This window comes from Pungitius pungitius, chromosome 17 (assembly GCF_949316345.1).
Source record: "Pungitius pungitius chromosome 17, fPunPun2.1, whole genome shotgun sequence".
Taxonomy (NCBI): Eukaryota; Metazoa; Chordata; class Actinopteri; order Perciformes; family Gasterosteidae; genus Pungitius; species Pungitius pungitius.
In genome coordinates, this window is record NC_084916.1 from 12,206,628 (window position 1) to 12,230,904 (window position 24,277).

The 24,277-nt window shown below is 41.8% G+C and overlaps 1 protein-coding gene across 1 annotated transcript in view; it reads left to right on the forward strand.

Moving 5' to 3' along the window:
* vps50 (VPS50 EARP/GARPII complex subunit) overlaps nt 1-24,277 on the forward strand; it is a 97,100-nt gene that overhangs the window by 40,427 nt on the left and 32,396 nt on the right. The window contains 7 exon segments of the mRNA XM_062558391.1: nt 365-455; nt 1,419-1,598; nt 2,516-2,634; nt 3,924-4,030; nt 5,129-5,250; nt 8,033-8,110; nt 8,518-8,598. Of these exon segments, the coding sequence (XP_062414375.1) occupies nt 365-455; nt 1,419-1,598; nt 2,516-2,634; nt 3,924-4,030; nt 5,129-5,250; nt 8,033-8,110; nt 8,518-8,598 (778 nt within the window).

Genomic DNA, 24,277 nt, shown 5'->3' on the forward strand with positions numbered 1-24,277 from the left:
TAAGAACAAATAACACGGGGAGGGTTCCAGGTCAACGCTGCTGTGACATTTCACCCACAGGAGGGGGGGGCTGGCTTGAGCTTTGGTGCCAGTTAACCTGGGAACATGAGACACACACACACACACACACACACACACACACACACACACACACACACACACACACACACACACCACCTTCTTTCCACTGTGCATCAGTGACCTTTTACAGGCTTACAGGCTTAATCTGGACTGTTAGAACACGTGTAAGTAGACCTGAACTTACTGCTAGTCAGAGATGGACACATGTTGACATCTTCTTTTTATCTTCTACGTCTCCTTTTGTCTGCGCGTAACTTTTTTCCTTTTTCTCTCATGCCCTCAGGGCACGGCTGGAAGAGCTGAGGATGTTTCTGGAGAATGAGACGTGGGAACTTTGCCCAGTAAAGTCTAACTTTAACATCGCCCAGCTGCATGTGAGTAAGAAGCACGTCGCCCAGGAGAAAACAGCATTAATTTATCCTACGCTGTCACTGATCGCACACAAACCCTGCTGGGAAATTTGCATAAACATATGAATCACTAGGGACCCTGCGTGAAGATCACTGTGCTATAAAACACAGGTGAAGATACAATGTCTGTAGTCCCTGTGGCTGTTGAAGCATTTCATTCCCCACACTGAGGAAATAAACCCTTAAATAAATACATACATATATATATATGTATGTATTTATTTAAGGGTTTATATACACAGTATCACGGCTATTTTGTATAACTGACTCAAACAAAAGATCCTTGTGCTCGCTAACTTCAGTGAGTGGAAATGATGAATGGAAAGAAAGAAATGCCCAACTGATAAATAGCTGATTCAAATCATTTCTTTTTTCTATTACATTACATGCATCTGGTTTTCCCTTTTAATGCCTGTCCTGCTCGGGTACATTTACCCAAAGCCTTGTGAATATTGTGTGTATTAGTGAATGGCCAACAGGCATTGCCCATGAACCCTTTCATCCCTTCATACCGAGTAGCGTTTCAAGATACATTGATAGTATACTTTGTTCAATTCTATAAAAAAAGTCCTTAGAAATAACACAATTATTCATATTTGATTGACTAGACTCTTAATTGGTACAAGCCTAGATGTCTGGTGGTTGAGTTTGTTCTTAGAGCCATTTCCTCAGCTTGTCTTTGCCACATGCAGCTGTAATTATATCTTCCAAAAATTACATTTGAAATGATTTTAGTTCTTTAACGCAGAGTATCTCCCTATTGATGGCAGTTTTGATACTTTTCAACATATTAGATGCAATATAAAGCCTCAGTAGAGCCCATTGTTAAAGCTAAATAACTTTTAAAGGGCACAAAGATCACACAAAAGACCATTTGCTACAAAACACGAACCTAAATCTCACTCTGTCCCATCCTCTCCAATCCAGGAGTTTAAGTTCATGGGCCAGTGTCGTTCTCCCTCCGTCTCCCCGAGCAGAAGGTCCTCGACCGCCCCGGCTCAGGACGAGCTTTCCCTGTTCCAGCAGTACCATCAGGAGGGAAACCCCTTTGAGATGCGTGCTGAGAACAAAGAGGAGGAGACTGAGGACGTGCTGGCATCTAACGGGGTACATGGAACCTGCTGAACGTGTACAGTTGTTGCTTTTGTTGTCCGTCATAGCCATTTGCAGTAGCAGTTGCAATAATCACAGCGTGCAGTGTTGTATTTAGTGTCAGGCCCTTAATATTAGAAAATCTTTATTTTTATTTTTTAGGGACACGTTTCTACTCTGTTCTATGTTAAATAAAAATAGGAAGCACTTTATCTTTGTTGAATGGAGAAATGACTAGACCTGCCACTTTGGTGCCAAGCATAATTGACAGAGTGGAGCAGTTGTGATATTTTTTTTTCACCGTTCATCTATCACGGTGCTTTGTGCGACTGGATCTTCAAACCCGGAGGAGCCGCGAAGCTTCATTAAGGCAGGGAGTGTGAGCCTCTTGTTTTGTCCAACAACTAGAGGAAAACTCTTCCGCTTGCCTGACAAATCCTAATGTGATAACAATAATGAGCGTGGCCTGTATCTGCTATACATTTCAACAGTCAAAAATCTGTCCTGACGGACCTTTTCTATATATGTATATAATTATACTGTGTATATTCTATTTTTCTGACTGGCTCAACATCCAAAGCTGTGTTGCCTCAGCTTGCAACCGAGGACGGAGACAATATGTCTTATTTCAAGTGCCGTGGCTGTGCACCCATTAGGGCTGAAGATGAGGGGATTTTACGCCATTTCTGATTATTCAATTACAGCCCTTTAACAGTTTGGTTTATCTGCATGTTCTTCTACCTTTTTTTGTATTTTATGACCCAATTTCCTCACGACGTAATTCTTTTTCACACTTCATAAACTCAAGGAAGGGTGACGTGTCAGCACTTCTTCTCTGCGCTGACCGTTTGACCATTTGACCATTTTCCCGTCGACTTCCTTCCATTCTCTCTCTCTCTCTCTCTCTCTCTCTCTCTCTCTCCTTATTCAAGTACGAGTCAGACGAGCTGGAGAAGAATGTGTACCAGGACTACGACAGTGACAGTGACGTCCCCGAGGAGCTCAAGCAGGACTACGTTGACGAGCAGACGGGGGACGTCCCGCTCAAGAGGTCAGTTCCGAGTCAAATCGCTTTACGCCTCTTCGAAGGCGCGCGGTTCAGGGAGGAGTCCCCGCTGGTTAGGGTAGGTGTCCGTCAGATCTGCCCCCCCCGCCCCCCCCCGGCTATTCAATACTTACGAAAAGTCAAAGGCAATGAAAAATGAGCTGATGAACTTTTCACACGCTCCTATAAAGAATAGGAAGCCAAGCATTATTCCACATCTGATGCATTTGGCAATGATCACCGTGGCTCCCCTCTGCCTAACCCTGCTAAGTAAGCACAAAGCTTGTATAAAGCTTTTTGTCTACCCATGAAGAATTATCTTTCTTCCCACCTTCGCCTACGTGATTGGTGACTATTGGAAGATGAATCGCTGTTTAACAAAAGCAGGGGGAATCGAGCTTCTCCGCAGCGCAAATCATTGCATTTAAATGAAAAATTTGAATGCGACCTGTATGTACAGTATATTACTTATTTCGTCATGCGTTGGGTTCTACGGGTGATATAATTAAAGCACACAATTATCGTCTTAGCATGTTAGTTACACAACATCTTCTCGTCTTTTGATGCAGCGTTGCAAAGTGTTTGCATTTTAAAACCCTCCCTGTTCAGTCTATAACCCTTTCGTCAGCGCGTGTGTTTGCAATGGACGGAATTCCGTGTGTTTGTGGATGTCTGAGCGGTGACTTCAGATTTCCCATTCATGTTTGCACAGGAAACCAGCACCATTACTTATTCAGTAGCTCCTCGTTACGGAAGCGCTGTTTCAGTTATAACTTCCTGTCGCGTAATTTACGATGACTTATTGACGGCGTCTTAATGTTTGCGCTCAGTTTTCATTCTGGTTATGGCCCGGACCTGACAGGCCTGATGTCTTTGCGGGGACTGTCCCCACATTCGATTTCCTGTCCCCTTTTTAACCCGACGCGAGCCCATAGTCGGTGAAATGCTAATTTCCCTTTCTTATAAGCAAACGTCACCAATGGCTAATTATTGAACAGGTCGCATGGTCACACCGGGAAATTTAAAAAGCCTGTGTAATGATTGCAGGCTATCATGGCTCGAGGGTCAGTGTCAGAGGTCCGGTGCTCCGGATCACCGGTTCAGAAGCTTTACCCCCCGCGGGTCCCACGGGGGCCCCCGGATTGTGCAACGGGTTGAAATGGATCAATTAGAGGACTCCGACCAGCCGCCGAGCCTTTTGAACCTGGCCGATCATTTCTGAGAACACGTGTTAGCGAGTCTGTCCTCCTCTAATGACTCCGCCCTGCTTTCCCAAATCCTGAACGCAACATCAGTGCGTCCCGAGAGACCATAAGAAGCAAGAAAAAGTCTGACTACAACCTTAATAAGACCAATGCACCGATTCTCACCAATACCACCCTCAACGTCATCCGGCTTGTCGGTGAGTCCCCCGCACACACACGCACACACGCACACACACACACACACAGATCCGGTACGCACACCACTTTCCTGTCCTTGAGAGCAGCACGTCCGCTCTAACCTGCCGAGGTTTCTCTTTATCCACCTCTTTGCGAGCAGTGCGCTGCTATCGGTGTGACTGAGCCGCACTAATACTTATTAGCCTTCGACCTGAGCTCTGACCTTTGGCCTCCAAAGAGCTACTAATGCGTCTCTGTGACGCGGCTTTGAAGACGTCTGAGCCGAAGCGTGGTTCTTGGTGATGTGACCTTCATGAAGTCCCCTTTTCCTTGTGTGAAAGGGAATTGGACGTGGCAATTATCTCCTCCCGTGTGGTCGTACAAAGTCTTTTAAGGCAATTCATTGATTTAATAATTGAGGATGATACAGATTTACTATTATTCCAACAGAATCCGGTCCTCCTACCAAGTGTTCTATTTGTCTTCTTTTCAAAATTGAAATACACACTGTCCAGTACAAAATAGAATTTGATTATTCTTTAGATCAGTTTTTATTGATTTAGAGCTGTGTAGCGAAACTGAGTGAAAAAACAACGTTTGTTTCTTAGAAATCTCTTCTAATTCAGTCCGTGGAGCTCTTTGATGGAGTTTGATTGGTCCCTCACTTCTTTTCGCTGAATTCAAGGGAAAGGGTCTGAAAAATGAGTGAGAGAATAGTGCTGCCTCAGTGGCAATACCAGCTAGATTGAGTTTATTTCTGCCTTTTTGTTGCCCTCTGTTCATCACTTCTGCTCAATCTGGTAACCATGTTACACCCCTGCACCTCCGTACTTATTTCTTTTATTACCTTCCTGCTAAACTGATTCCTTGCGCTTCAGTGTATGCAAATGCAATGTGTTTGTACTGAAGTTTTCCCCCCAAAGGATGCGGCTTCGTCGTGATTAACTCCCCGCAGTTTAAGTCTCCCTCAAGATTTATTTAGAAAAAGAAGCATTTCATTAGTTATAAACGAATACTGGGTTCAAATACAACAGTTTTCATCCCTGAAATGAAACCCTGTGTGTGTGTGTGTGTGTGTGTGTGTGTGTGTGTGTTTATTAACCGTACTCTCCGAACAGGGAAGTACATGCAGATGATGAACATTCTGAAGCCGATCGCCTTCGACGTCATCCACTGTGTGTCGCAGCTCTTCGACTACTACTTGTACGCCGTGTACACTTTCTTCGGACGCAACGACATGGTACAGTATTTCCGGTCCCCCGGGCCGTCCCCTGATGACACGCTGTATATATATATTGGATTTGGTTAAACGACGCGTAGTATGCATTAGAATCATTTCCCGCTGGATCTCGGGAGGATGTGAAGCACAGCCATCAGTGAAACCACCACATCCCAGATTTGTGTCCCACTTGTTCATTCCTCATCCTCCCACACCCTCATTTCCTGCCATCTGTCATTAAAAAAACGAAATGCAATAAAGGCATGAAAAGCACAAAAACAATAGGAAGAGGAGTTTTGATGTGCATCATACTGCCCTGATGTGTGTCATAACTGAGCTACAACACAAAATGCAATGTGATTTTTTGAGTTACCACAAGTAGAGGAGATTTTATTCTATCGCAATGCCTGCAGCTACAAAATATTACTTGCGCTGCATTGGTGGCTTTAAGAAAATTGCCTTCATTTATTTCTGACTCTCGATTTTGAACTCTCATGTTTATTAGATAATATTCGTTCATGATCTCCGTCCTCTTCTCATCGCTCTCCGTCTCGGTGCAGATTTAAGTTGAACGATGTGCGAGCGCACTGTCCCGGGCTCCACGGAGAGACTATCATGTCATTTAGAGTGCGTCTCAAAGAAAGAAAACAGCATTTGTGTCAGCACCACCCTCGGGGGAAGCAATAATGACACCAACGGAATGACTTCTGTCCCACCGAGGTGGAAGAGATAAAGAGGATGAACGCTCCGCAGGGGGCCGCTCCACTACACATTATTGACGCATTTGAGTGTGTGTGTGTGTGTGTGTGTGTGTGTGCGCGCGCCTTGGGGAGATGAGGGAAGGTGACACGCGCACACACACACACACACACACACACATACTGGTTGTACGTTGACAACTTGTCAAGCGCTGGGAAGGGTCTCAACCTGACCACGAGCAGTGAATGTGCCCCTCGCTTTCATGTACACCACTCTTTCTGTCCTCCTTATCTGAAATTCTCTCTGCCCTTCTTCACACATCGACTGTGTGCCATTTTTTTTCTTTCTATGAACCCCCCCCCCCCCCCCATCCCCATCCCTCTGCTTTATACTTTATCTTCTCTGCCACAGTGGCCTTAATCTCACATGCGCTGCTCCTTTTACACAGCTTTGTTCTTCTTCTGTGCCACAGTTCCCATTCCAGTCCTTATCACTCTGAATCTTTGACTCTTCTCCCCGTGTACCTCTAGTCCTCATTAAATGTGGTATCATGAACCGGTCCGTTTTAATAGTCTTACTCAAAGAGGCACCTACGGTAAAATGCTAATGCCCCCATGAATCTTTAAAAAGATTATGGGGAATTGCTATGCACATATGCTGGTATTTTGACCTAGGCTCTGCTCTCTTTACACCGCTGGAATCAAAATGGAGCTGCTTGACTCCTCCACTTGAGGAGTAATGGGTGACATTAATATTCAAAAGGCATAAATAGACCATTATCTGTGTGTATTGTCCCTGTCGGGGCAAGCTGCACTATTGACTCCGTCACACAGATATGCTAAAGATGCTTTATGCGCCATTCTCACAGATACTCCAATGCCATTAATAACCCGGCTTCTCAGTGCTCGTACTGAGAGGAACGGAGTTCTCAACTATTTTTGGAAAAGTGATTAATGCTTAAAAGTTATGGAAAGTCCCAATGGATTAACCTGGATATTTGAATACGAGACAGAAGTGAGAAAAAAAAAAAGCGAGTAAGGCAGAGGGAGAGATGTGAGGTAGGAAGATGGAGGGAAGATAACGATCATTTTAACTTTTCACTGTTAGTGCGACAGCAGAGAGGAGGAAGGAGAGAGAGAGAGAGAGAGACAGACAATGAAGACTAAAACAATGATGAGAGACAGAGCGAGAGTCACAAGTATCTGATGTTGGGATAGATAGGCTTCTCTGAAAATGATCGATAATGCATGAAACTTTCATTTTTTCATTCCCGAGCTGCCACAGACAGTTCATCGCAATGGATTATATTCATCTGGCTTGCACATGTGGAGGTTTTAGCACCATACGAGTCTCCTGTGACGCAGGATAAAATAAAATACCGCCTCCTTCTATCTTCTTCAGATACTTTTGAACCAGGCTGAATTAAGACTAATAACCAAAGATACCAGTTCTCCAAGGGGAGGCGGGTTATCTTATGGTTGGGAGTAAAAATGTTATCCTCTGATGCAACGCTATTTTAGTCCTTTGGGGTATGAGGCAACTTCATTGAAGGGGCGCTCCGGGAAATCAGCATCACGCTTCCCCAAAGTTGAAGAAACCGACCCATAATTTACCCATAATACAACTCCGCAGCGTCTTTCATTTGACTCTCCCTGTGTCGACCTCTTTCAAATCTCAGGTTTTAAAAAGAAGCCGTCCGTTGAAGATAAGCGAGATGAAAAATTGACCCTGGTGATGTCATCAGAGCAATTTTTCCCAACCTTAGGAAGCCTCCTGTCGTTTAAGTGAGGACTTTCTCAAACATCAGCCGCTTCGTATCACGTTGCCTGAAAGGGGCATTGTTGAACTGGAAGTATGTTTCAGTTTCACAAGTACAACTCATTTAATGTTATTTTATGGCAACAATTAAGTGTTGTATGTGTACACAAATAATTCCACCAATTGTGTCCATTAATCTTATTGTGTTTCTTTGTTTGCTTCTTTCTTCATGTCCTTTTTTTTTTGATCTTCAATTTTGTAATCCTTCTTCCACAGTGTTTTTCTTATTTTCATGTGAGACTTTGCTTCTTGTTTTTCCTTTCTGCTGCCCATCCATCATCCATAGCCCGTCCCGAGTCCGTCTCTGCCGACTCATGGTGGCAGAGACGCGGGGCCTGTCAGGGTGGTGGGCCCAGCTTGCTTGGTAAGAGTAGTCCTCTCGAAGCATTACAACTAATACACAAGCTTGTCCCCCTCGCCTTGCGTGTCCATGAATGCTCCGTGACACTTGCCGGTGTGGTTGATTTTGAAGTGACATCAAACGCGTCTGAGAGTGATTCCAGTAGCGGGTAGATGCTTTTTTTTTTTCCTTCTCCACACTGAGATTGATGTTGACGTCTGCTCCCCCAGTTTACTCCTCCTAAAAGGAGAGCGTAAAGATTCTGGTGTTTGCGACTACGTGAGATGAAGGCAGATGTATGTGTGTGTGTGCTTTCACTCAAGTGTGTGCTCTTATAGAGCGAGATGTTTGTACACGCTGCAGAAAATAGTTCAGTGTGTGTGTGTGTGTGTATAGATATAAAGGTATATGTGTGTGTGTGTGTTGTACAGTATGAGTCATCGGGTCTGGGCCTCATCAGCAGCAGACTGAGAACCACACTGAACCGGATCCAGGAGAGCCTCATTGACATGGTAAGACTGAAACTCTTGCTCCACCTCACTTTTCTCCCCTGCTCACTCGCTCTCTCTCTCTCTCTCTTTTACCATCGCTCGTTACCTCATCGCTCGTCTCATTTTCTGACACAAACATGCTCTCTCCGGCTCCCCTCTCTCCCATGTCTGCCTCTGCTTTTATATTTTGCCCGTCTACCCTATCCAGGCTGACCACATGTCTGATCTCACTGCTCATATCACCCACAAAATGCATTATGGGTCGTCATTAACCGGCCAGCGGCAACTCACACAAACACACACACACACACACACACGTACCTCTCTTTGCTAAAGTGGGCACACCAGGGGTGGATGTGTGATACTCCATTAGGGCTCTCAATCGCTGCTCCCCTCTGTGAAACTACATAGTCACAATTAGTCTGATGCAGTGCACTTTTGACACTTTTGTCTGTACCTGTAGTCTTTCTCCCCTGTTGCACGTGTCATCGCCCACCGCTGTCTTTCATTGGTCTCCATGCCACATGGGCTCTTTTGGCGTTTGTTTAAAGAAGCCGTGCATGCACTTCAGTCTCGCCAAAATCTAATCTGTAACACGGGAAGTTTTTCTCCCCTTGAGGCAGAAACAAAATTCTGTTGATGTTTTGGGTTTGATTTTCTTTGCTTGTAACGAGAAAAACAAGTTGTGTCGCTTGAGTCTAATTATTGTAGATGCGTCAGTGAATGACTCTCTGAACTCATATCGTTATACATGCAACTTGTTTTCATTCAAAAAGACATTTATTTATTTGTGTCCGTTATGTACACGTACATTATTCAAGAAACCAGACGCCTTCCAATTCAGCCCTGAGCTGTCATATCGGAAAATAAAGAGGAAGATAACGCTCAGTTAAATTGGATTTTATCATATGTCACAAATGTGACTCGCAATATATATTCTTTTCCCACGGTGACGTCCCGTAGAATGCTGTTTTTTTTTTTTTTTTTCAATTTCTGAAAACCTTAGGGGGTTTCTTTCCCTCTCAAATATGTTTTTTTTTTTTTTAATCCGTGTGCTCGCAATACACTACGTGTTGCAGGGAAAATGCATTTTAAAATATATTTGATTAAATGTGGGGTTTTTTGACCCAGGAATAGCTGGCAGTAACTTAAATACTTGTTTGGACTGTAATTTGCAGTCAGGCAACGGCCAGCGCTATCATGACAATTCTATGATAAGCTGCCATGGCAACCACCACTGCCAGCGTTCCAGATATCATCAGCAGAATTCCACATTAGGGAGCAACCAAAGCACCTTTTAAAACCAAAGCAGTTATTTGAGCATTTGGGTGTGATGTTTAGAGCTTAGTTCAGTGTCGGGCTGACGCGAAATACAGCAGTAAAGGAGTCAGTGGTCTCTGAATTTACAAAACTTTAAATTGTATTAAGCAACAGGCTGCAGAACCATGCCGTCTACACCCCAATTATCTCTTGTCCATTTTGGAATACCGGCGCAGCTTGTTGCTCAGCTGTTCAACTGAACACAAGCCGATAAATGTGGACTGTGTGGAGAAAGAGAATGTGTGTGTGTGTGTTATTTTTTTTTTTTTTGAGTTTCACCTTTCATCGCGTGCATGCACAGACACACACACACACACACACCTCAGGTGAGAATAATAGTTTCACAATTGCGTTGTGTGTTATATGATCTATTTAAAGGACACCGACTATGGCTTTGTAATAACACCCAGACTCTCCTTAATGTGGTGGCAAATGCTTTTAGTCTCTTCTTACTCATATCCTTACTCAACTATTTTAGCTCATCTCAATAAATCATGCAGCGTTGGATAAAATGCCCTGTTATCCCAATTCAAACAGCAATCCTATATGTTTTTCTTTTTACAACCATGCCTCGGCCCCTGTTGTTTCACATTGTGATGCTGCGCTCACACATAAATCTCCACAGCTCATGTGTATTGTCATTTATAACAATTTATATTGCGTTTCCGTACGGATTATGAATCTCATTTTTTTTAAATCTAGGTGTGAGAATGTATTCACGCTGTGCACAGAAACCAACTCCTCCTGCATGCAAACACACACCCCCACACACTCCGGAGATCGAAGCCGAGTAGACCTCATTTGTAAACATATTATAAAGTTAATTGCACGCTGCGTTTCAATTAAGCAGCCCGGATCCTTGAGGTTTTGTTGCCCCCCCCCCCCCGATTTGCCTGTGTCCAAACGCAATGTGGAGGCAGTGGCTCTGAGCCCCTCGTGGACGTCAGCGAGATTCCCTCTCGTCGTGCCTCCAGATACACGGCGGCTCCGGCTTAAATTGGGGGCTCCAACGAGGGAAAAGCAAGGGATCATCCCCTCGTTTAGGCTCTCCGTCTCTGCCCGCCGCCGCTCTTGATTACCACTCCGAAAGCCCCGCCGCTTCTCCGCGTTCGACAGTTCTCATTTCGAGTTCGCTCCCTTTTGACTCTGAATATTGCACGGAGTCTTTTTGGAAGGTGGCGAGGTCAGGCAGAAACTTCTCGGAGCGGTAATTGACCCGGCTCGTGCATTCGTTTGCCTCCAAGCACTTGTGGCGCGGCGTTTAGTCCCGAGCGCTGACATCGCCGCGCGTTTTCCATTTCAGACGGGGAAACCTTAACCTCGATGTGAAGCAGCCCAATTGTTTTCACTCCAGAGGAATCAGCTGTAAAATATTGATTCACCTGCAGTCCAATTCGCATTCTGTTGGGCCGAGCAATCACATGACGGCGGCGGATGAGAAGGGAGCCGTCAGTCCCACCTGCGGCCCTGTCGGCGACGCCAGCAAGCTGCGCCGCCGCAGCTGTAGAGGCCCGCCGTGTTTATTCCTTCAATCGGGCCGCTCTACTTTTCTCTTTCCCCTCTCACTTTCTTCTTCACTTTTTCTCTTGCCTGTGTGTGTGTTTTTTTTTTTTTTAAACCCGCTTGTCCCATCTTATCAGCTGTGGTCCAGTGAATACACGCCTCTCGCCACTCTGCTCCCAGTTTACCGACGCTTCTGACTGAATACACTTGCTCGCATGTGCATTTATTTCAGTGTTGGCTATCTGCCCCACGCATTAAGATAGGATCCTGTTTCCAACCCCGGCGCGGATGGAGTCACCCTGCACTTTTGTTTGAGTGTGTTTGTGTGTGTGTGTGTGTGTGCAAACGTCCGCCCCTCGGTGCTCAGCTCGGTGCGTGGAATGGGACTTTTGCAGCCTATTTTCACGCCTGGCACTGAAACCGGAACGAGACGACGGGCAATTTCTTTGTTGGCAGCAGACGTCTGGCAGCGAGGCTTCTTTGCAGAGATGCACACGAAACGCACTTACACACACACACACACACACAAACACACACTCCCAGACAGGAAGGCACAAAAAAATAAAGAGACGTTGTGGTCTTTGGGACAGCCGACACACACACACATTACGTGCCAAACCTATTAGTCTAATGTCTCACGAGGGCCTATCGCTGTCTAGAAAGGCCTCCTTTTTTGTGGCCTGCTGTCTCTCTCAGGCAAACGTCAAGCGTTTGACAGTTGTTATGGATCACATTCAAGCTCCGTGGCGGGAAAGTTTTAGGGCACATTTCTCAGGATATCACAGGTATTGACATTTTTCTAACCCTACCCGCGGACAGTTAATCCCCATGGATACTGTAACTTACTTTTGATGAGTCCTTTTCTTTCATCCTCCTGCGTTTGGTTCTTTTATACATTCATCTCTGTCATTTCAAGAGAGCGGTTCGTTTTTCCGGTTCTCCGTCTCTGTCTGTCGCTAACAAAAGATCTCGGGAACACTTTGATGGGGAAGACCTCATCCCCCTCCACTCAAGGAATAAGTGAGTTTTCAAAGGTCACTGTGACTTAGAAAACCTTTTTTTTTCCTTAACTCAATAATTCATCATGGTTCATCATCGTTCATTTTAGCAGTTTTACACAAATGTCAAATGGATGAAATGATGAAGTCCTGACACTCTGGATCCAAACTAAAGTTGAGGTGGTTCGCTCCTTGTGTCATGGCTGTTGTCATCCCGAAGCAGTTGTTCGGACCAGCAGCTTTGGGAAAAGAAGGGTGGAGGTGGCGGGCGGTGTCTCGTAAAATAAATGAAGGCCTTAATTAGTTGGAATGCTTCAAGCATTCCAAGTATTGTTCTTCTTTTCTTTATTAGTTGGAATGCTTCAAGCATTCCAAGTATTGTTCTTCTTTTCTTTATTAGTTGGAATGCTTCAAGCATTCCAAGTATTGTTCTTCTTTTCTTTATTAGTTGGAATGCTTCAAGCATTCCAAGTATTGTTCTTCTTTTCTTTATTCCGCCATATTATTATTCTATTTCTTCCGCCGCACCTTTCAACTCCTTCACGCTTTCAGCTATTAAGACCATTCAAATATTAAAATGTTCAGCTCATTCAGGGGAGGGGTGCTATGACTTTTCAGCTTTTTAGCTCTTATAATTGAATTAATATAAATTAATATCTTCAACCTTTTTAACATGGTTTCCTAATGGATTAAATTTTCAAATCCTTTCAAAACTTCTTCAACTTTCAACTTTTTCAGCTTTTCCAATCTTTCAGCTAGAGACACCATTTAAACTTTAAAATGTTGACACAAGTCTTAACAATTTTATTAAAAAAACAGCTTGTTGATATCTATTATAGTTTTTTCATAACCACTAATTATGTTTCAGTAGTTTTGGGGTTTCTTTCGAATTTAGAGTGGAGTTTTCCGGATGGTCCCGCGATTTAGAGTGAGCGCCTTGTCAGGATTCAGTAAAAAAAAAAGAGGCACTTTTATCTTTACGGCCACAATATTCACTTTTCAGCCTTCATTTAAAAAGAAAACATTAGCCGTGCTTGTGCTGGTTGGACTCGTATAAGTTTGAAATCTCAGAGTCATTTACTTTTTGCGTGAGGAGCCCGATTGTGAGACAAAGTCTGCCCCGAGCCCCATAAGCTTCCATACAAATCTGGCGACATTTAAAAAAAATAAACACAGCCGGTACACTTTTTGTAAACGGCTGTTTGAGCAGTTTTAAAACACACAGAGACATAAAAACTACACTCATGCGTTTGATAGGGTCTTGGGTCTCTCAAAATGTCATTATTTTTTGGCTACCCCATATAGTTTTGCTCCAGGAAGCATTTGTTTGAGGTGTGGATTTTGTCTAAATCTCTTCACTCTCTTCGCCGTGAGCTAATTAGCGACCAGCTGTTGATCTATGGCCATAAAGACGTAGCTCAGGGACGTGCAGGTTTAACCGTGGTTAGATAACGGTACGTATGGACGTGCAGGTTTAACCGTGGTTAGATAACTGTACGTATGGACGTGCAGGTTTAACCGTGGTTAGATAACGGTACGTATGGACGTGCGTGTCGTGAGTTGGGACGGAGACCCGGGATGAGCAGACAGTAAGTAATGTGGAGGCTGGACCGTAAGATATTTGAGACATGTGAGAGCCATAAGTACTAGATTGCTAGCTAGCTATACTGCTAACAAGGCTACTCCCCGCTGGAGACATAAACCGTGGGTGTGACGTTGTTCCTTCGGTGTTGTCATTAAGCTGCAGGCACGTGAGTTTATTTTCTTACGCGAGTGATACTATTAATAACCTTTTCGCGGACCGCAAGAAGGTCCGTAGGTTAATAAGCACGTCAAAAGTTACGGGGAGTGGCGTGACGTTGTTCCTTCGGGGATTGAGCTGCAGATACGTGAGTTTGTTTTCTTACGCGAATGACAGGAGATCGTTTGGTCTTTATTTTACACAACAGAGCGTCAACTTAATATACTATTAATAACCTTCATCGGACCGCAAGAAGGTCCGTCAGTTAATAAGCACGTCAAAAGTTACGGTGGACCAGCCGGGGTTAGGGGGGAGGAGGGGGTTCGCTGGTGGGCGAAACTGCGCACTGAGGAGTGAACAATTGTAATCGAGATGGGGGCTGTAGTATTTGTGTGTGTCCACTAACATTTAATTGTCCAAGTGAAACACGTAGTACTTGTATTAGTCATTGGCGCTGTATGCGTCCATGTTTATTTCACAAAACCGCGCATCTTTATGACGTCATCAAGACATGACGGTTAACTTATCCGGAAGTATCCAGGGGCGTTTCTGATGGGACCGCCACGAAGCTTTCAGTAATTTCTACACTATTTGCAAACTTTTGAGGCACTCACCAACCATGCAAAATGTTTTTATATTTTATTTTGACTTGTTGCCAGGATCTTCTCCTGTCTTGTTTATTCTGTGCACATGGGCAGGTGCCACTGTGTATGGTAGGTTGTGTCATCAGTGTATTAATGAGTGAGAGATGTCATCTAGTATTAAAGCTCTTTGAGTTGTCAGAAGACTAGCAAAGCGGTGTACAAGTTCATTAAGTTTGAATGAAAAAGATTCAGCAATGTTTAGAAGTAATTTAAGCTTTTATTAGTTCTGTATTTTGTCAAATTCATAGAAGCTTCCCCCATTTCTGTTTTTTCCAATTCTTTCAAGTTCGTTTCAGCTTTTCTCATTTCTGTATTTTTAGCAATTTTTAAATGTATTTCAGCCTTTTTTATTTCAGCAATGTTTAGAATAATTTCAGCTTTTATTATTTCTGTGATATCAAATTCATAGAAGCTTCTCCCATTTCTGTTTTTTTGATATTCTTTCAAGTTCATTTCAGCTTTTCTCATTCATGTATTTCAGCTTTTTCTATTCTTTCAGCAATGTTTAAAATAATTTCAGCTTGTTGCATTTTAAGCAACTTTTTGAAATTAATTCCAGCTTTTATTATTTCTGTGATTTCAAATTCATAGAAGCTTCTCCCATTTCAGTTTTTTTGCAATTGTTTCAAGTTCATTTCAGCTTTACTCATTTCTGTATTTTCAGCCATTTTAAAATGTATTTCAGCTTTTTCTATTCTTTCAGCAATATTTAGAATAATTTCAGCTTGTTTCATTTCTGTACTTTAAGCAACTTTTTGAAATTAACTTCAGCTTTTTGCATTCCAACGCATTTTCAGCAGGAAATGCATTTTCTAGTTCCGCCATATTATTATTAGTTGGAATGCTTCAAGCATTCCAAGTATTGTTCTTCTTTTCTTTATTCCGCCTTTTTTTTATTCTATTTCTTCCGCCGCACCTTTCAACTCCTTCACACTTTCAGCTATTAAGACCATTCAAATATTAAAATGTTCAGCTCCTTCAGGGGAGGGGTGCTATGACTTTTCAGCTTTTTAGCTCTTATAATTGAATTAATATAAATTAAAAACATCAAACTTTTTAACATGGTTTCCAATGGATTAAATTTTCAAATCCTCTCAAAACTTGTTCAACTTTCAACTTTTTCAGCTTTTCCAATCTTTCAGCTAGAGACACCATTTAAACTTTAAAATGTTGCCACAAGTCTTAACAATTTCATTAAAAAAACAGCTTGTTGATATCTATTTTAGTTTTTTCATAATCACTAATTATGTTTCATTAGTTTTGGGGTTTCTTTCGAATTTAGAGTGGAGTTTTCCAGATTGTCCCGGGATTTAGAGTGAGCGCCGTGTCAGGATTCAGTAAAAAAAAAGAGGCACTTTTATCTTTACGGCCACAATATTCACTTTTCAGCCTTCATTTAAAAAGAAAACATTAGCTGTGCTTGTGCTGGTTGGACTCGTATAAGTTTGGAATCTCAGAGTTATTTACTTTTTGCGTGAGGAGCCCGATTGTGAGACAAAGTCTGCCCCGAGCCCCATAAGCTTCCATACAAATCTGCCGACATTTTTTAAAAAAACACACAGACGGTACACTGTTTGTAAACGGCTGTTTGAGCAGTTTTAAAACACATAGAGACATAAAAACTACACTCATGCGTTCGATAGAGTCTTGGGTCCCTCAAAATGCCATTATTTTTTGGCTACCACAAATAGTTTTGCTCCAGGAAGCATTTGTTTGAGGTGTGGATTTTGTCTAAATCTCTTCACTCTCTTCACTTTGAGCTCATTAGCGACCAGCTGGTGATCGATGGACATAAAGACGTAGCTCAGGAGTCATCCACTGCGCAGGGACGTGTAGGTTTAACCGTGTTTAGCTAACCGTACATGGACGTGTAGGTTTAACCGTGTTTAGCTAACCGTACATGGACGTGTAGGTTTAACCGTGTTTAGCTAACCGTACATGGACGTGTAGGTTTAACCGTGTTTAGCTAACCGTACATATGGACGTGCGTGTCGTGAGTTGGGACGGAGACCCGGGACGAGCAGACCGTAAGTAATGTGGAGGCTGGACCGTAAGATATTTCAAACATGTGAGAGCGATAAGTGATAGAGTGCTAGCTAGCTAAACTGCTAACGAGGCTACTCCCCGCTGGAAACTTAAAGCGGGGGTGTGACGTTGTTCATTCGGTGTTGTCATTAAGCTGCAGGCACGTGAGTTTATTTTCTTACGCGAGTGATACTATTAATAACCTTTTCGCGGACCGCAAGAAGGTCCGTTAGCACGTCAAAAGTTACGGGGGAGGGGCGTGACGTTGTTCTTTCGGTGATTGAGCTGCAGACACGTGAGTTTGTTTTCTTACGCGAATGACAGGAGATCGTTTGGTCTTTATTTTACGCAACAAAGCGTCAACTTAATATACTATTAATAACTTTCATCGCGGACCGCAAGAAGGTCCGTCGGTTAATAAGCACGTCAAAAGTTACGGTGGACCAGCCGGGGTTAGGGGGGAGGAGGGGGTCCGCTGGTGGGCGAAACTGCGCACTGAGGAGTGAACAATTGTAATCGAGATGGGGGCTGTAGTATTTGTGTGTGTCCACTAACATTTAATTGTCCAAGTGAAACACGTAGTACTTGTATTAGTCATTGGCGCTGTATGCGTCCATTTTTATTTCACAAAACCGCGCATCTCTATGACGTCATCAAAACATGACGGTTAACTTATCCGGAAGTATCCAGGGGCGTTTTTGATGGGACCGACCGCCACGAAGCTTTCAGTAATTTCTACACTATTTGCAAACTTTTGAGGCACTCACCAACCATGCAAAATGGTTTATTTTGACTTGTTGCCAGGATCTTCTCCTGTCTTGTTTATTCTGTGCACATGGGCAGGTGCCAATGTGTATGGTAGGTTGTGTCATCAGTGTATTAATGGGTGAGAGATGTCATCTAGTATTAAAGGGCTTTGAGTAGTCAGAAGACTAGCAAAGCGGTGTACAAGTCCATTTACCAAGTTCATTATTAAGTTTGAATGAAAAAGATTCAGCAATGTTTAGAAGTAATTTAAGCATTTATTAGTTCTGTATTTTGTCAAATTCATAGAAGCTTCCCCCATTTCTGTTTTTTCCAATTCTTTCAAGTTCATTTCAGCTTTTCTCATTTCTGTATTTTCAGCAATTTTTCAAATGTATTTCAGCCTTTTCTATTTCAGCAATGTTTAGAATAATTTCAGTGTGTTGCATTTTAAGCAACTTTTTGAAATTAATTTCAGCTTTTATTATTTCTGTGATTTCAAATTCATAGAAGCTTCTCCCATTTCAGTTTTTTTGCAATTGTTTCAAGTTCATTTCAGCTTTTCTCATTTCTGTATTTTCAGCCATTTTTAAATGTATTTCAGCCTTTTCTATTCTTTCAGCAATGTTTAGAATAATTTCAGCTTGTTTCATTTCTGTACTTTAAGCAACTTTTTGAAATTAATTTCAGCTTTTTGCATTCCAACGCATTTTCAGCAGGAAATGCATTTTCTAGTTCTATTTCTTCCGCCGCACCTTTCAACTCCTTCACGCTTTCAGCTATTAAGACCATTCAAATATTAAAATGTTCAGCTCATTCAGGGGAGGGGTGCTATGACTTTTCAGCTTTTTAGCTCTTATAATTGAATTAATATAAATTAATATCTTCAACCTTTTTAACATGGTTTCCTAATGGATTAAATTTTCAAATCCTTTCAAAACTTCTTCAACTTTCAACTTTTTCAGCTTTTCCAATCTTTCAGCTAGAGACACCATTTAAACTTTAAAATGTTGACACAAGTCTTAACAATTTTATTAAAAAAACAGCTTGTTGATATCTATTATACTTTTTTCATAACCACTAATTATGTTTCAGTAGTTTTGGGGTTTCTTTCGAATTTAGAGTGGAGTTTTCCGGATGGTCCCGCGATTTAGAGTGAGCGCCTTGTCAGGATTCAGTAAAAAAAAAAGAGGCACTTTTATCTTTACGGCCACAATATTCACTTTTCAGCCTTCATTTAAAAAGAAAACATTAGCCGTGCTTGTGCTGGTTGGACTCGTATAAGTTTGAAATCTCAGAGTCATTTACTTTTTGCGTGAGGAGCCCGATTGTGAGACAAAGTCTGCCCCGAGCCCCATAAGCTTCCATACAAATCTGGCGACATTTAAAAAAAATAAACACAGCCGGTACACTTTTTGTAAACGGCTGTTTGAGCAGTTTTAAAACACACAGAGACATAAAAACTACACTCATGCGTTTGATAGGGTCTTGGGTCTCTCAAAATGTCATTATTTTTTGGCTACCCCATATAGTTTTGCTCCAGGAAGCATTTGTTTGAGGTGTGGATTTTGTCTAAATCTCTTCACTCTCTTCGCCGTGAGCTAATTAGCGACCAGCTGTTGATCTATGGCCATAAAGACGTAGCTCAGGGACGTGCAGGTTTAACCGTGGTTAGATAACGGTACGTATGGACGTGCAGGTTTAACCGTGGTTAGATAACTGTACGTATGGACGTGCAGGTTTAACCGTGGTTAGATAACGGTACGTATGGACGTGCGTGTCGTGAGTTGGGACGGAGACCCGGGATGAGCAGACAGTAAGTAATGTGGAGGCTGGACCGTAAGATATTTGAGACATGTGAGAGCCATAAGTACTAGATTGCTAGCTAGCTATACTGCTAACAAGGCTACTCCCCGCTGGAGACATAAACCGTGGGTGTGACGTTGTTCCTTCGGTGTTGTCATTAAGCTGCAGGCACGTGAGTTTATTTTCTTACGCGAGTGATACTATTAATAACCTTTTCGCGGACCGCAAGAAGGTCCGTAGGTTAATAAGCACGTCAAAAGTTACGGGGAGTGGCGTGACGTTGTTCCTTCGGGGATTGAGCTGCAGATACGTGAGTTTGTTTTCTTACGCGAATGACAGGAGATCGTTTGGTCTTTATTTTACACAACAGAGCGTCAACTTAATATACTATTAATAACCTTCATCGGACCGCAAGAAGGTCCGTCAGTTAATAAGCACGTCAAAAGTTACGGTGGACCAGCCGGGGTTAGGGGGGAGGAGGGGGTTCGCTGGTGGGCGAAACTGCGCACTGAGGAGTGAACAATTGTAATCGAGATGGGGGCTGTAGTATTTGTGTGTGTCCACTAACATTTAATTGTCCAAGTGAAACACGTAGTACTTGTATTAGTCATTGGCGCTGTATGCGTCCATGTTTATTTCACAAAACCGCGCATCTTTATGACGTCATCAAGACATGACGGTTAACTTATCCGGAAGTATCCAGGGGCGTTTCTGATGGGACCGCCACGAAGCTTTCAGTAATTTCTACACTATTTGCAAACTTTTGAGGCACTCACCAACCATGCAAAATGTTTTTATATTTTATTTTGACTTGTTGCCAGGATCTTCTCCTGTCTTGTTTATTCTGTGCACATGGGCAGGTGCCACTGTGTATGGTAGGTTGTGTCATCAGTGTATTAATGAGTGAGAGATGTCATCTAGTATTAAAGCTCTTTGAGTTGTCAGAAGACTAGCAAAGCGGTGTACAAGTTCATTAAGTTTGAATGAAAAAGATTCAGCAATGTTTAGAAGTAATTTAAGCTTTTATTAGTTCTGTATTTTGTCAAATTCATAGAAGCTTCCCCCATTTCTGTTTTTTCCAATTCTTTCAAGTTCGTTTCAGCTTTTCTCATTTCTGTATTTTTAGCAATTTTTAAATGTATTTCAGCCTTTTTTATTTCAGCAATGTTTAGAATAATTTCAGCTTTTATTATTTCTGTGATATCAAATTCATAGAAGCTTCTCCCATTTCTGTTTTTTTGATATTCTTTCAAGTTCATTTCAGCTTTTCTCATTCATGTATTTCAGCTTTTTCTATTCTTTCAGCAATGTTTAAAATAATTTCAGCTTGTTGCATTTTAAGCAACTTTTTGAAATTAATTCCAGCTTTTATTATTTCTGTGATTTCAAATTCATAGAAGCTTCTCCCATTTCAGTTTTTTTGCAATTGTTTCAAGTTCATTTCAGCTTTACTCATTTCTGTATTTTCAGCCATTTTAAAATGTATTTCAGCTTTTTCTATTCTTTCAGCAATATTTAGAATAATTTCAGCTTGTTTCATTTCTGTACTTTAAGCAACTTTTTGAAATTAACTTCAGCTTTTTGCATTCCAACGCATTTTCAGCAGGAAATGCATTTTCTAGTTCCGCCATATTATTATTAGTTGGAATGCTTCAAGCATTCCAAGTATTGTTCTTCTTTTCTTTATTCCGCCTTTTTTTTATTCTATTTCTTCCGCCGCACCTTTCAACTCCTTCACACTTTCAGCTATTAAGACCATTCAAATATTAAAATGTTCAGCTCCTTCAGGGGAGGGGTGCTATGACTTTTCAGCTTTTTAGCTCTTATAATTGAATTAATATAAATTAAAAACATCAAACTTTTTAACATGGTTTCCAATGGATTAAATTTTCAAATCCTCTCAAAACTTGTTCAACTTTCAACTTTTTCAGCTTTTCCAATCTTTCAGCTAGAGACACCATTTAAACTTTAAAATGTTGCCACAAGTCTTAACAATTTCATTAAAAAAACAGCTTGTTGATATCTATTTTAGTTTTTTCATAATCACTAATTATGTTTCATTAGTTTTGGGGTTTCTTTCGAATTTAGAGTGGAGTTTTCCAGATTGTCCCGGGATTTAGAGTGAGCGCCGTGTCAGGATTCAGTAAAAAAAAAGAGGCACTTTTATCTTTACGGCCACAATATTCACTTTTCAGCCTTCATTTAAAAAGAAAACATTAGCTGTGCTTGTGCTGGTTGGACTCGTATAAGTTTGGAATCTCAGAGTTATTTACTTTTTGCGTGAGGAGCCCGATTGTGAGACAAAGTCTGCCCCGAGCCCCATAAGCTTCCATACAAATCTGCCGACATTTTTTAAAAAAACACACAGACGGTACACTGTTTGTAAACGGCTGTTTGAGCAGTTTTAAAACACATAGAGACATAAAAACTACACTCATGCGTTCGATAGAGTCTTGGGTCCCTCAAAATGCCATTATTTTTTGGCTACCACAAATAGTTTTGCTCCAGGAAGCATTTGTTTGAGGTGTGGATTTTGTCTAAATCTCTTCACTCTCTTCACTTTGAGCTCATTAGCGACCAGCTGGTGATCGATGGACATAAAGACGTAGCTCAGGAGTCATCCACTGCGCAGGGACGTGTAGGTTTAACCGTGTTTAGCTAACCGTACATGGACGTGTAGGTTTAACCGTGTTTAGCTAACCGTACATGGACGTGTAGGTTTAACCGTGTTTAGCTAACCGTACATGGACGTGTAGGTTTAACCGTGTTTAGCTAACCGTACATATGGACGTGCGTGTCGTGAGTTGGGACGGAGACCCGGGACGAGCAGACCGTAAGTAATGTGGAGGCTGGACCGTAAGATATTTCAAACATGTGAGAGCGATAAGTGATAGAGTGCTAGCTAGCTAAACTGCTAACGAGGCTACTCCCCGCTGGAAACTTAAAGCGGGGGTGTGACGTTGTTCATTCGGTGTTGTCATTAAGCTGCAGGCACGTGAGTTTATTTTCTTACGCGAGTGATACTATTAATAACCTTTTCGCGGACCGCAAGAAGGTCCGTTAGCACGTCAAAAGTTACGGGGGAGGGGCGTGACGTTGTTCTTTCGGTGATTGAGCTGCAGACACGTGAGTTTGTTTTCTTACGCGAATGACAGGAGATCGTTTGGTCTTTATTTTACGCAACAAAGCGTCAACTTAATATACTATTAATAACTTTCATCGCGGACCGCAAGAAGGTCCGTCGGTTAATAAGCACGTCAAAAGTTACGGTGGACCAGCCGGGGTTAGGGGGGAGGAGGGGGTCCGCTGGTGGGCGAAACTGCGCACTGAGGAGTGAACAATTGTAATCGAGATGGGGGCTGTAGTATTTGTGTGTGTCCACTAACATTTAATTGTCCAAGTGAAACACGTAGTACTTGTATTAGTCATTGGCGCTGTATGCGTCCATTTTTATTTCACAAAACCGCGCATCTCTATGACGTCATCAAAACATGACGGTTAACTTATCCGGAAGTATCCAGGGGCGTTTTTGATGGGACCGACCGCCACGAAGCTTTCAGTAATTTCTACACTATTTGCAAACTTTTGAGGCACTCACCAACCATGCAAAATGGTTTATTTTGACTTGTTGCCAGGATCTTCTCCTGTCTTGTTTATTCTGTGCACATGGGCAGGTGCCAATGTGTATGGTAGGTTGTGTCATCAGTGTATTAATGGGTGAGAGATGTCATCTAGTATTAAAGGGCTTTGAGTAGTCAGAAGACTAGCAAAGCGGTGTACAAGTCCATTTACCAAGTTCATTATTAAGTTTGAATGAAAAAGATTCAGCAATGTTTAGAAGTAATTTAAGCATTTATTAGTTCTGTATTTTGTCAAATTCATAGAAGCTTCCCCCATTTCTGTTTTTTCCAATTCTTTCAAGTTCATTTCAGCTTTTCTCATTTCTGTATTTTCAGCAATTTTTCAAATGTATTTCAGCCTTTTCTATTTCAGCAATGTTTAGAATAATTTCAGTGTGTTGCATTTTAAGCAACTTTTTGAAATTAATTTCAGCTTTTATTATTTCTGTGATTTCAAATTCATAGAAGCTTCTCCCATTTCAGTTTTTTTGCAATTGTTTCAAGTTCATTTCAGCTTTTCTCATTTCTGTATTTTCAGCCATTTTTAAATGTATTTCAGCCTTTTCTATTCTTTCAGCAATGTTTAGAATAATTTCAGCTTGTTTCATTTCTGTACTTTAAGCAACTTTTTGAAATTAATTTCAGCTTTTTGCATTCCAACGCATTTTCAGCAGGAAATGCATTTTCTAGTTCTATTTCTTCCGCCGCACCTTTCAACTCCTTCACGCTTTCAGCTATTAAGACCATTCAAATATTAAAATGTTCAGCTCATTCAGGGGAGGGGTGCTATGACTTTTCAGCTTTTTAGCTCTTATAATTGAATTAATATAAATTAATATCTTCAACCTTTTTAACATGGTTTCCTAATGGATTAAATTTTCAAATCCTTTCAAAACTTCTTCAACTTTCAACTTTTTCAGCTTTTCCAATCTTTCAGCTAGAGACACCATTTAAACTTTAAAATGTTGACACAAGTCTTAACAATTTTATTAAAAAAACAGCTTGTTGATATCTATTATACTTTTTTCATAACCACTAATTATGTTTCAGTAGTTTTGGGGTTTCTTTCGAATTTAGAGTGGAGTTTTCCGGATGGTCCCGCGATTTAGAGTGAGCGCCTTGTCAGGATTCAGTAAAAAAAAAAGAGGCACTTTTATCTTTACGGCCACAATATTCACTTTTCAGCCTTCATTTAAAAAGAAAACATTAGCCGTGCTTGTGCTGGTTGGACTCGTATAAGTTTGAAATCTCAGAGTCATTTACTTTTTGCGTGAGGAGCCCGATTGTGAGACAAAGTCT